Below are 12,858 nucleotides of genomic sequence, written 5' to 3'. Positions count from 1 at the left end.
ACCCAGGCCCGTCTCTCTGCAGGTGGCCAAGCGCCTGGGCCGAGTCTACTACATGGCCAGCTTCCCCGTGGCTTTGCCTCTGCAGCCACCAATGCTGCGGCCATCTGAGCGGGAGCTCACCTCAGAGGATCAGCCCCTGTCCCCAGCACTGGCCCCCTCACCTTATGGTGGGGGACACCCCACTGCTGGCCGAGCCTCACCCAAGCAAGAGAACGGGACCCTGGCTCTGCACCCAGGGCCTGCAGACCCCTCCCAGCCTTTGTGCTGAGTTGGGGGTGGGCTGCGCAGATGCCCAGCCTTTCAGTGCCAGCAGGTGCAATGCAAAGGCCCCTCCCCACAGTTTATTTTCCTCTGGTTTTGGAAGCAAAAACACAACTTTTAAAAGGAAAACATGTGACTTAAAAGAAAAGGAACATGTTTCAAAAGACTTTCAGGGGGTAACAATGGAGCCTGGCGCAGCTGGCCTGGGGCTCCAAACCAGGGCACTACAGACAAACCAAAGACAAGTGGCTCTGTTGGCCCTGGCTGTGCCCCTCTGGAACTGGGACTGCATGAGATTTTAAGTATCCTGGCATCAGGCAAGAGGTCCGCTTCCCCCATGGGGACCTGCCACCCTGGGGTGCAGCAGTGGGCAGGCTTCAGTGTAGGTTTCAGTCCCCAAGGCCGCCACTCCAGGGATTAGCACAGTGCTTTGTACTTTTTTTTTCTTCTATGTTGTACAAATAAAGCCCTGTCCACCATCTACTGTTCTTCCCCCTGCATGGGCGCTGACCCCAGGGCTTCTGGACAGCTGCAGGTCCAAGGCTGACTGCCAGTGAGAGGGGGACACTGCAGGCAGCCGCCCACAGGCCCTGCAGCCCCAGGTGGTGGCCCTCAGTCCTCTTCAGAGAGCTGTAGGTCCTGCAGCTCGTCCTCCGGCCCCTGGGCCAGCAGCTGCCACAGCTCCCGGGGAGCCAGCCCCGCCTCTGCATCTGGGCCTCCATCTGCAGGGAGACACCGAGGCTACATAAATTCTGCTTTATCAGGAAGAAGCCAGCTTTAGGGGTTACTCATCACTAATTAATCACAGCACTAATTAATTTATCGGAGCCGCTCCTGCTTGCTGCCAGACCAGCAGGATCGCAGCAGCTGGCCTGGCATCCCCAGGGAGCCTTAGGTGCGCAAACCCTCACCCAGGAACACTCACCATCTGAGTCACTGCCTTCTTTGGCACTACTGCTACTGTCGTCCTCGTCCTCCTCCTCTTTCTCTACCCTCTGCTGTGCTCCTGGGGACCAAGGTGAAGAGCTCATGGCAGTAGGCCCACCAGCAAATGCAGAGGGAACAGCTGGGGTCACAGCTCTGCACCCACCCTCCCCGTGGTCCTCTGCACAATGGAGAGGATTCAGAACTGCCCTGGATAGTGGGGGAGGAACAAGGCCTGGTGACACGTGTTCCAGTTCTAGGAGGCCCAACCTCTACCCAAGCAAAGTGGCGGAGAAGGGGCAGAGAGGGCCCTGCAAATGGGAGCTGAGGCATGCAGGTGCCCACCTTTCTCTGAGAAGTCCGTGACTTCGTCTTCATCACTGTCCAGGTCAAAGAGGTCCTTGAATTCGACCCTGTCCTCATCCTTTCTGTCCCCCAGCTTCTGGCGCTTTACCTCAGGGAAGTCCAGATCTTCCAGCTGTAAGGCCCCAAAACAGGAGCAGCAGGTGAGGGTGTGCAGGGAGCCCTGAGTGCCCACCCCAGACCCACGGCCACTGCAGTGCTCCAGTAAGAACCCTCATTTCCAAAGACAGGCTCCACCCGAACCCAGTGCCCCCCCCCCCACTTCCCTTCCATGCCCTTCTTCCTCCATACAAAGACATGCTGGGCCCCTTTTTCTACCTAGTCAGCATCCCTGGGAAGGATTCCTGGACAGCCACCCTGCCAGGCAGGTAAGGAGGCTCTCACCATACGCTGGCCTTTAAGTGCCATCAGAGTCACAGCTACAGCACCAGGACAGGTAGCACCAGGGCACCCCAACCACCTTTGTGTATGTCCTCCCCAACAGACAGCACCCAGCCCCATCCCATCTCAAAGTCACAGGCAGAGAGCTAGGTCCTTGTCTCAGAACCATCCGGCTGGGTGTGCCCAGGCCTCTGATGTCGTCCCAGCCCATACCCGCTCTTTGCCACTGATCTCCAGCTGGATCTCACGGTCCCTCAGTTTCCGCCACTGGCTGTAGTACTTAGTAAGCGGAGTCCCCTCCTTTCGGGTCTGCTTCTCCCAGGCATCCTGTGGGGAGAGGTTTCAGGTCACCTCCCACCCTGGGCAAAACCCCAAACTCCAGCCACTCATTGAATGGTGCCCTCCCCACTGACCACAGCCTGACTGCTGGCCACGCTGAAGGAGGCCCTCTGGCGGAGGCTGCAGATGTGGTCTGCGTTCTCCTGCACCTTCTCCAGCAGCTGGCGCACCTGCCGGCAGTAATTGGCCACCTTGCACTCTCGGAGGAAGGACTTGAGCTGCAGAAGGGAACAGGGTTCAGCCAGCTCCACAGAGGGCTGCTCTCTAGGCAGCTATGTATCCACATCCCACACAAGCTAGCCGGGAAGGTGGGAGTGGAGGGGTGGGGGCGCAGCCCTGGGGCAAATGCCTGTGGGAGTGTGCCTGCGTGAGAACCAGGGCCAGGCCTCCGAAGCTGCACTGCCACAGCCATTCGTTTGTTTACACATTTCTGTGGGTTTTTACTTCAATGGGAGAATTAAGCAGTTGTGGAAACCACAGGACTGCAAAGCCTAAAATACTATCTGGCTCTTTACCAAAAAGAAAAATTTTCTGATCCCTGGGATTCCAAGCCCAGAAATAAATTCTTGCACACGAATACTTGTGTCTGGATGGGCCTTTGAGTCAGGTGCAGCTGGGGGTAAGCAGCCCAAGTCCCAGGGACATGCAGACAGGCAGTACCCCTCCCATGAGGCACAGGCCTCCCTGAGATGTTAAATATCTAGGCTGAAAGCAAATGAACCCCCATGGGGGATCCAGCAGGGGCTTCACAGAGGGAGGAGGTTCCCTCCAGCCCCAGTATCACCTGAAGTGCTGAGACAGCCCGAGACTGCCCTACCTTTGCACCACACGCAGGACTACCCAGGGAAATGTGCAGTCACGAGACCAGCTGACTATGATCCTAACCCCGTGCCCCCAGGGAAGACCACATGGCCAACTGGTTCCTGGGCTGTAGCAAGCTTGGGGAGGGGCTGGGCTGCTTGTGTAATAACCTAGGCCAGCTGCACCCCCTAAACATGGACCCCACACCAGAGCCCCAGGGTGGAAGGGCACTGCAAGGCGCCAGGCTCCTCCACTGGCTCCACAGCTGAAGCACGCTGACTTCTGCCGGCGCTGTGTAAACAGGGAGCTGAGTCCGTTAAAACACAGTCCAGCCTGATCTACAGGAGGCTGTGGAGGGATCTGGGCAGGGGCAGGGGAGCCAGACAGCAAGCACATACCTGCAGAATGGCGGGCAGTGCCAGTTCAGGGAACGCGATGCTGTGGGCCTGACTGTGCAGGTACTCGAGGGTGAGGTCGTACAGCTGCTCTACCAAGCCATCCTGAGGCAGCAGCGGAGAGGAGGGCATCAGGGCGTGGCAGGGGGACGGAGCACAGACCACTTCTCCACCACAGCTTCCCTGGAAGCCTCACTGGGGCTGGGGCCAGCAAGTGTCCATGCCTAAACTTTATAGTCCGTGAGCCCTTCCTATCCACACCTTGCATCCATGGTCACTCTAAACGCTGACCCCGGTGCCCTCTGACATCCCACCATGACCTGACCCAAGGCATTCCCGAGGACCCTCCCTGAAGGCCTAGAAGCCAGCCTCACCCGATAAGCCTTCTCCTGCAGGTTGACCTTGGACAGTTTCAGGATCACAGCAAAATTGATAGGCTTGGAGCTCATGCGTCCCGGCTTCCTGTTGAAGTCAACCTGCTGGAAAACCTGCATTGACCAATAGCATCAGCCCAGACTGCGGCACTGGCCCCACCCCTCACCTCAGCCTGCACCCTGGGTCCTTGAAGACACATCATGAAAGCAGGGACAAGGAGCCCAATGCAGCACCAGACCTGCAGCCCTACAGAAACATGCCTTCCAGAGCTCTAGGGCCCCCAGGGGAGCCCCTTCATCCCAGACTGGGACCCTGGCTAATGGGCAGGACCAGGAGCACAAACACACTGCTAGTGAGCCCTCCTAAACACTAGGTCAGAGGGCCACAAGGACAGTGTCAGGAGACAAAGAGTCCCTCCTGCGCAAGACTACTGCCCACCACACACCCTCACCCATAATTACCCCCTCGAGGCCTGGGCCCGGCCCTGGCCCCAGGTCTGCGGACTCACGAGAACACACCGAGGCACATAGGCCTCAGATGAGGAGCTAGGCCACTCCACCTCCTATGTCCTCTACAGAGACAGCCGGCTGTGCACATCGGTGCCAGCACTGGCCTCTGGGAGAGGTCCTCCTCCTGGTCTGGAGACTAAAGGTTGCCCAGGGAACAGTGGGTGTTTGGCCTCTCAGCTTGGCACCTCTACCCATGACCCTTGAAGGGAGTGATCCAGGATGAATCCCTGAGGGGGATGGATGGCCGAGGCTAGGGGAGTCTAACTGGGAAAGACCCCCGCCCTCCTCCAACAGGAGATTCCAGAGTTGAGCTCAGGTCCACTCTGGATTAAAAGCAGCCGTGATGCTGGTGAGGACAAAGTGGGTCCCTGGGAGGGCATGGCCCTTTTTCTAGCCTGAGGGGGACAGGGTGTCTGACCTACCGCCCACACAGGGAGGGAAGGCTGGGGCTCCCTGGAGGCAGAGAGCTCAGCTTCCGCCTTTGTGGTCTGTCTGTTCTGGGGAGAAGTATGCATCCCTGAGTGAGAGGAATGTATGGGGTACAGCTGCAGCAAGCCAGGGCTGGGGTCAGTGCAAAAAGGAAGAAAGAAGCAGAGAGGAGACAAAGAGAGACAGATACCTAGAACTGGCTGATGGGGTGAGGAGAGCTTCAAGCATGGACCCAAGGGCTGGGTGGGAGTCATTCTATGAGCACGAATCTGCACTATCCCTGCCTCAGGGCATGGAGTAAGAAGGTCCCTCCCCCACCCCACACACAGTACAGGGGGACCACAGCCCCGGCCGGAGACACTCGGAGCTATCTGGTAGGAGGGGTGAGGGCCTCTCTGGTGAGGTGTGAATTCCTGAGGACTTCCTGTGTTGGGGTCTACCACCAGTACATTTCTAGGCTTTCTCCGCCTGAGCTATGCGAGCATGCAAACACGCAGATGCATACGCATGTGGCCCACACGGAGACTTACAGAGGGCAGGTGCAGCCCTGGAATCAGACCTGGGCTTCTGGCCTGGATTTCTCACTCACTCTCATCTTGGGCAAATACCCAGATAAACCTAGGTCTGTGCCCTAAAACCAGCACCCTCAGGCCCCCACCACGAGGCACCTTCCTGTCCTCACTGCTGCTCTTGCCAACCAACACACACCACCAGCCTGCACAGAAGGCAGCACAGGAACAACAAAGTCCTCACAGCACCTGTGCTCTGCAGGCGAGGGCCCACCCACTCATCTCCTCACTCACCTCGAGGATGAAGGGCAGCACCGGGATAAAGGTGGCGGTGCCCTCGGAGAGCAGCGTCAGGGCGCGCACACAGTGCATGCGCAGTGGGTAGAAGCGCGCAGTGGGCACCAACCTGGGAATGGGAGGACAGGATTGACATGAGGCCCAGCCTCAGGGACCTCACAAACCCACCTGACCCTCCTGACTGTTGCCCTGATCCTTCCTATGGAGCCCCAAGCTCAACAGTGGCACTCCGTGCACCTCTCTCAGGGTCAGAGGCCACACCTGCTCATCACATTTCTGACAGAAGAGGGCAAGACACAAAGTCTTCAGGACCTGCTCCCTTGCCCAATTATAAGGCTGCAGGGACACCCAACCAGATTTAATTTTGTTTCATTTTAGTGTGCATGTGTGTGTTGAGAGGAGTCACTTATTCAAGCCTTTGTTCCCAGCTCTAAAGGCTCCCCCTTTAGGAAGACAGGGCTGCCCCCTCCTGGCCCTCCTGGCCAAAAGCCACCAAGCCACGTGCACCTTTTCCGTTCACACCCAGGATTCCACACACCAGACCCGACCTGCTCTGTACAAGAACCCCATGCAAATAAACCCAAATTCCCTTGAAACTGCACATGTGCTGCAGCCTGGGACGAAGGTGCTGGGCAGGTGCTCACACCACAGACAACCCAGAGCCCTGCAGCCTGAGCCTGGGTGTCTCCCACGTGGGGCTTGAAGCCACAGACAGCCCCATCAACCCCTTCTACACAGGCACCAAGTCAGACCCTAGACCCTCCCTGTTGGCCCTGGTCACCTGGAAAAGGACCGCCTCTCGGCCCTCCAGAACAGCTCCCTGCAACCTGTCCCTGGATGACCTCTAGCCCTCAGGGCCATCCACCCGCCCTGACTCACTTGATGCAACCAAGGACCACCTGGGCAAGGGGGTAGATCAGGGGCTGGAGGGCGTCGCTGGGGCAGATGGTGCTGAGGACGTGGCACCACAGCTGCAGGCAGTGCACGAACTGCCAGTTGTACACGGACTGGTGTGTCTCCTGGGCAGAAAGAGTCCCACCTGGGTCAGCTCAGGGCCCCACCACGCACACAGGGTCGCAGCAGGCAGTAGCACTATAATGCCCCCCCCCCCCCCAGCAACAATCTTAACCCCATCTAGACGCTGGTTTTTCTCCTTAAGGAGGCCCCAGGCCCTTGGTTGGGTTGGGCCCCTGGGCTGCTCATCACCCAGCCCAGCTGCACACCTTCTTGTGTGTGGTCATGGCACTGCGCAGGTGGATGGCAAGCTGGCGGATGTAGAGGAAGGCGTGCTGGTAGGTGACACTTGTGTCCAAGGCCAGCAGTTCGGTCAGCGTCCGCTGCATAAAGCTGATGAGTGGCAGGGTGCTGGGGGAGGTGAATTTGCAGTTCCTCACGTATGTGATGTACATTTGCTGCAGGGAGACCAGTCACAGCCATCTGAGCTCACGGGGTCCCGGAGTGCCACCACCAGACACCTGAAGCTGCTGCCTCTCAGAACCACAGTCCGGCCGTGTCTGCTGCAGACCCCTCCCCACCCCAGGGCCCCACTGCTGCTCTTCCTCCACAAGATACAGCCACCTCCCTCAGGCATCTGCAGTCAGAGCGAGGGCTCTTACAGGGAGAACCCAGTACCAAGGGAGGGAGAGCTCCAGCATGAACAAGTTTGGGAACCAGCAAGGGGACCATGGCGGGACTAGGAGGGAAGAGCCCCTGCTGCATTCCAGGCCTATGCAGGGGGTTCCGGAAGGTCCCCATGCAGGACAGGCAATCCCTGGTTTGAAGCTGGGCACCAGGGTCCCCGTCCCTCACCAAACCTGATGTCCTTATCCACTGAGGGAACCTGTGCATGCTGCAGTCCACGTAGAGCCCAGGGCCCAGGGTGGTGGTGGGGGGAACAAGAGTTCCCGTCACTGTCACTGTCCCCCACTTCTCAGGGAGGATAAAGGGACAAGGACCTGGGTCTGCCAGGAACCACAGTCCTGGTGAGGGGCACTGACCAAAAAGGCAGCACAGACTGGGGCTGCACAGGCAGGAGCCTGTGGCCCATACTACCTTTAGGACGGGGCTCAGGAAGGTGTCTTTCTTGTGCCGGCAGACTCTAATGAGGACTAGGAAGGCCAACACTCGAAGTGTCTCTTCACCTGTGCTCCACAGGACCACCATCCTCTGCAAAGAACAAGATACCATGGCCAGGCTCAGCCTTCCCAAGTCCAGCCAGAGGCTCCTGTGGTCACTACTGGGACACAGCCTGAAACTAGAGCCTGTTCTCACATGCCTGGGCTGCTCTGCCCAAGGAAGACCTTGGTGGGAGTGTGGCATGTTTGAGGGTAGACACAGGCACCCAACCGCACCCACAGGGCAGCCTGCCCACCTTGAGCAGCATGCGGCACTGCTTGGGGAAAGTCAGGAAGTAGGGCACGGAGCTGCCGACGTGCTGGAGGAGGGCTGTGGCCACTGTCGTCTCTGCCACGCAGGCCACCAGCTAGAAAGCAGGAGAGTCAGCATGGCCAACCCTACTCACATCAAAACAGAGAAAGACCAGACACTGCACACGGCCGGGACCCAGGGACGCAGCAGGCCCTTCCCCACCAGGACCACACCTGTATGACTGAGCTCAGGTAAGCTTTGACGTCCATCCGGAGCTTCCCCCACAGCGGGCTACTGGATGGCTGCAGCAACCTGCGGAGACGCCCCACCCACCCCACCCGTGTGAGACCTAAAGCCTAGACAAGTCTTGGCTTACACCAAGTATCCTGAGCTACATGTAACCATGCACAGGACAGATGGGCCCTGTTGGGAGACCCTCCCAAGAGTGGCTGTGGCCAATGCCTGAGAAGGGACAGGCTTCCCCAGCTGGACAGAGGACTGAGAGCCACTATACGCCATATCTGAGCCCAGGGCTGCCACTTCCCCCGAGGGTCTCCAGAAGACACCCACACCCGCAGCAGACCTGGAGGTCCCTGAGCTCTAACCCAGGCATCACTAACCGCCACTGCAACCAGGTTTTCTGTGGTCCATAAAATTTTGTAAAAACCCAAAACCTCTGTGTGCACAACTCAGTTTCACCAAGGAACCCAGACTCTGATCCTTTGAAAAATTGAAAAGACCTGGCAATAGTGACTGCCGTTCCTGGGATTTTCTCACAGGCACTGCCCCTCAGCATTCACAGAACTCAGCACCTCAGCACACAGTAGGTGCTCACTAAAAACTGCTGAAATGCCCCTGACCTGTGGTGGCGCAGTGGACAGAGTATCAAGGTAGAATGCTGAGGGCACGAGCTCGAAACCCCGGGGCTTGCCCAGACAAAGCACATGAGAAGCAACTACTATGAGTTGATGCTTCCTGCTCCTCTCCCCCTTTCTCTCTCAAATTAATGAAAGAATAAAAAATGAAAAAGAAAGAAAGATGAAACGCCTAAGAGGACAAAAGCTCACCCTGACCCAGGAGGCAGCACTCTTTGTCTTTCATGGTGGCTGCAGCGCGGCAGTCTCCTTCCCAGGAAGAATGCCACCAACCGTGTTCAATGCCCTCGTACTCACTGCCTGTCCCCCTCCACATGGCCACACTCTCCGCCTGACTAATACCACCGGGTCCAGGTACCCCCACTTCCCCTTCAGGTGATGACAGCAGGGCCCCTCCCTGAACACTTTTTTCTTCTTTCAGAAGGCACTTGAGGTGAGTCTGACCCTCCAAGATCCTTACTGCCTCCAGGTCACGTGGCAGTTGGCCCTTCTAGCCCCAATGTAACCCCTGTTCTACCACTGTCTGCTGATCTCCTCCCCATCTGAAGACATTCCACAGCTTCTCTGCTTGATCTACCTCTAACCTCTAAGGTAAGGTTCTCAAAACCCAGTATCAACCTGGCCCCCTCCTGGAGACACACCTAGCAGCAGCCACAGAGCAAAGGGCAGGAGAGTGGATGAGACTTATTCATCCAAAGAAGGGGAGAGAGAAGCAGAGGGGGAGAGAAGGGGAGGAGAAGGGGAGAGGGAGAAAGAGAGAGAATATCGAATATCCTGACTTGAGAAAATGGGGGAACACAGTCAAACACACAGTCTGCAGCCCCTGAGAAATTCTGGCCAAAGAATTTCCCTTCTCAAAAAGAAAAAGGCCAATGTGGCCCTGAGAGCCTCGCCTCGCCCAAGAGCCCTAGAAAGAGCCTGGCTCTGTCCCCAAACATCCCTCTGTGCCAGGTGGGTCTAGAGGAAACTGCTAGGTCACAAGGCCTCTAGCTTCCCCATTGCAGGGCCCCAAACACCCCACCCCACCCCACCCTCTCACCTGCTGCTGTCCTTTGAAGCTTTTCCAAATAATAGCTTCTGGAGGCAGCCAAAGAGATCTCTGATGCAGAAGGTGACCAGAGCATTGAACACTGAAATGAGGGGACCACAGATGCCACTCACAGGACAGAAGATGGAACAGGGAGCCTGTATCCCAGGTCCCCTGACCTCAGCTCACCAGCACTGTCTGTGACCTGGAATTTGTTGGCCTCAGCACCCTCCTGGTCTCCTTGGGTGATGGCCACAGCTGCTCGGAATGCCTGCACAACTTCATGGAACAGCTTTGGAGTCAGGTGCTGCTAAAGGGGCAGAGAACCCAGAACATTGTGGGAAGTGGCAGCTGTGCTGGACAGAGGGAGAGGCAGCCGGGGCTCCCAGAACCTGCCCTAAGAAAGAAAGGCACCCCTCATCTTCATTCTCAGACACAAGGCAGAGGTGGGGGCAGTGTTACTGAGCCTTGTGCTTGGGATAAAAACACAGAGTAAAATTCCTCCTGGGTGGGCAGGAAGCCCAGTTCAGCGACCAGGGGGAGGGGCTGAAGGTCCCAGATCTGGACAACAGCCAGCTCTGCGGAGCATTTGGAGTTCTCCCTTTGTGTCCCTTCCTTTCCCTACAGAAATCATGGCAAGACCTTTGGAAAAAGAGGCCTCGCTTGACCAATTAGCAAAGGCACAAGAAACTCTGGGGAGTAAGGAGCTGAAGAGAGAAACTAAGAACAAAGGAGCAGGCAGAGCCCCTGGAATCTCTGACTGAAGGACAGAACACAGTCCTGGAGTCTCTTAGCATAAGGAGGAACTATGTGAGCTTCTCTTGTATTGAACAGGACTCCAAGTACAGTTGCTCAGAGGAGGGGTCCTCCCATCTGCATAGGCCCAGGGAACTGACGAGTAAAGGGCTAAAGGGGTCAGTGTGTCCAGCTGCTCATTCCAGGCCATGTCTCACTTTCGCTGCCTGCTTCCATCTCTCAACCATGGCAAGGGTCACAGGGATAGAATCCTTCTTCTTCCCCTTCAGTCCTCTGGAGATCCCATCTTTCTCTTCCTCATCTTCCTCCTCACTTGCTTCCTGCAAAAGACAGAGGGCCAGGCTAGAGCAGGATGTAGAGGCCACACGTGTGCCCCCTGCCCCTGCCCAGCTCTGTCCAGGCCCTCACTTCCAGCATGTCTGGCAGAGAATGGAGCTGTTCCTCTTCATCCTCAGAGCTGTCCGAATCACTAAAGTTCAGCAGGCTCTGGTCGTTTTCCTGCAGGAACTTGTAGAACTCGGGGTCTTTGTCCTTCAGCCGAGAAAGCTGATCCTTGTGCTCAGAGGCATGGCCTTTACGCTGGCTGTGAAGGTGGGGGTCAGTCATCAAGTGGGATGGACAGGCAGAGCCAGTAGGGGTGGAGGGGAAGTAAAGCTTCCTGCCCACACTATCAGTTTACTGGCCTCCTCTGGGAAAACAGAAGACTTAATCTACTCTCTCTACAACAGCTACTGAGCACTAAGGCAGGAGATTCCCAGAGGCAGGTTCTCAGCAGATCCCTCTCTCCCCTAAGCTCCAGACTCACATATCCCACAGCTTCTCTATACATGTTTCAGCACATACATTTCAAACCCCACATGTACAACACTGACCTTGGAGTTACCCCAAGTTTGCTCTGCCCACACCCTGCTCTACATCTGTGGTTGGTAACTATCCCTTCCCAGGCACTCAGGTGAAAAGGCAAACAAACCCCTCTTCTGTCTCTCATACCTCTATCTTTGAAACCTCTCATGCCCCCTCTCGAACCAGCACCATCTCTCAATTGCCATAATGGTCTCTCTCTGTTCCCATCCTTGCCGCCTACAACCTACTCATAACACAGCACATCCCAAGCCACCCTTGGTGTTATCTGTCACGTGTCATTACTTCACTGCCTGAGATGACTTCCCAGTTTGCTGGGATATCTTATAAATGCTCCCATCACCACCCCTCCAGGTCCACCCAGCCACACTCACCTGTGCCCATAAGGGTTCTGCTTCCAACTCAGAATCTTTGCTGTCCCTGCTCTCTGAAACATTAGAACACTCTTCCCTTACTGTCTGCAGGTCTTTGCTCAACTGTCACCTCGAATGACCTTCCCCACTCGACACAGCAACAGATGCTCCCAGCCACGCTGCTGGTGCTCCTGTCACCAGCAATTATCGCACAGCACGCCGCACTTCCTGACTTACCCAAGACTGAGCGAGCTCCCCAGGCCAAAAACGGACCTTGATATTATTTACCAACCTCTTAAAAGCAGACTTGGCACAGAGCCCCCAATTAGCAATTTTCAGGATGGAAAATGAATAAGCCCAGGGGTCTGGGGGAGTGGTCAAAGGTCCCTAAGCCTCGGTCCTGAGGCCGCAGCAGTGGTCATAATCCCTGCCGCGGGTGGGCCTTGGAGACGAAGAGGGTTTTGCTTACACACAACTGCGGGGATCTTTGGCCGAGGGGATCCCGCCTGCCCCATCCGGGCTCCGGGACGCTCCGCGCGCCGCCCGCGCCTCGGCTTCTGCGGCTCCTTCGGGCTCGGACTCAGACTCGGAATCAAAGCCGGAGGCAAGGAACTCATCCACCGTCAGCTCCGCCAGGCGCCTGGGGGTCACGACATCGGAGTCACGGCTCCCCGCCAGCCCGCGGTGCTCCAGTCCCGCCGCCCATGAACATGGAGAAGCGCAAAAGGAGCCCCTTAGGATACAAGCACCACAGAAAAACCGAACAGGTCCCCGAACTCGCAACTCACCGCTTGCGGCCCCGCGCCGTCGCCATGACCGCCAGGCTGCAGCGTGAGCCCCACTTCCGGCCCCAGAATGCTGCGCTCCAGCAGCACTTCCTCTGGCCGCCCCGCCCCGGCCCCGCCCCGCCCCGCTGCGTCTGCGGTTCTCCAGCCGTGGCTCTGGCGGCCGGCGAGCGGGCGGGCGCGCTCATGTCCCCTGTGCTGTGGGCACGCCCCGAGTCTAGGGTGACATGGGACATGCGGGCTCCTGGCGC

At 57.4% G+C, this 12,858-nt stretch overlaps 2 protein-coding genes across 5 annotated transcripts in view; one reads left to right on the top strand and one right to left on the bottom strand.

The window, feature by feature from the left end:
• SAMD11 (sterile alpha motif domain containing 11) overlaps nt 1-744 on the top strand; it is a 17,871-nt gene extending 17,127 nt beyond the window's left edge. For all 3 annotated transcript variants that reach the window (XM_066270765.1, XM_066270766.1, XM_066270764.1), the window contains exon 14: nt 23-744. In XM_066270765.1, the coding sequence (XP_066126862.1) occupies nt 23-268 (246 nt within the window). In that variant the 3' untranslated portion in view covers nt 269-744. The remainder of the gene's footprint in view (nt 1-22) is intronic.
• NOC2L (NOC2 like nucleolar associated transcriptional repressor) lies at nt 395-12,858 on the bottom strand. Of its 2 annotated transcripts, none has more exons than XM_066270767.1 (19): nt 12,611-12,858; nt 12,292-12,462; nt 11,017-11,191; nt 10,806-10,928; nt 10,042-10,162; nt 9,865-9,955; nt 8,184-8,262; nt 7,955-8,065; nt 7,636-7,749; nt 6,807-6,995; nt 6,463-6,602; nt 5,581-5,692; nt 3,839-3,952; nt 3,468-3,569; nt 2,343-2,486; nt 2,143-2,256; nt 1,531-1,663; nt 1,187-1,267; nt 395-983 (listed from the first exon to the last, which is right to left on the bottom strand). In XM_066270767.1, the coding sequence occupies exons 1-19, from the start codon at nt 12,841-12,843 to the stop codon at nt 874-876; spliced, it is 2,457 nt and encodes an 818-aa protein (XP_066126864.1). In that variant the 5' UTR covers nt 12,844-12,858; the 3' UTR covers nt 395-873. The 2 variants fall into 2 exon arrangements, with proteins under 2 accessions (XP_066126864.1, XP_066126865.1); XM_066270768.1 differs by having other exon boundaries at nt 10,042-10,159.

The sequence above is a fragment of the Saccopteryx bilineata genome, chromosome 3 (assembly GCF_036850765.1).
Source record: "Saccopteryx bilineata isolate mSacBil1 chromosome 3, mSacBil1_pri_phased_curated, whole genome shotgun sequence".
NCBI classification, from domain to species: domain Eukaryota; kingdom Metazoa; phylum Chordata; class Mammalia; order Chiroptera; family Emballonuridae; genus Saccopteryx; species Saccopteryx bilineata.
The sequence above is the reverse complement of the archived record's forward strand: the minus strand, read 5'-3'. Positions and strand labels throughout refer to the sequence as shown.

Excerpts from the sequence above, each read along its gene's own strand:
- NOC2L (XM_066270767.1), bottom strand. The coding sequence starts at position 12,843 with ATGTCCCATGTCACCCTAGACTCGGGGCGTGCCCACAGCACAGGGGAC. Across the intron at positions 10,929-11,016 it reads CTCTGCCAGACATGCTGGAA|GAAGCAAGTGAGGAGGAAGA; the intron begins GTGAGGGCCTGG and ends TGTCTTTTGCAG. Across the intron at positions 1,268-1,530 it reads CACGGACTTCTCAGAGAAAG|GAGCACAGCAGAGGGTAGAG; the intron begins GTGGGCACCTGC and ends CTTGGTCCCCAG.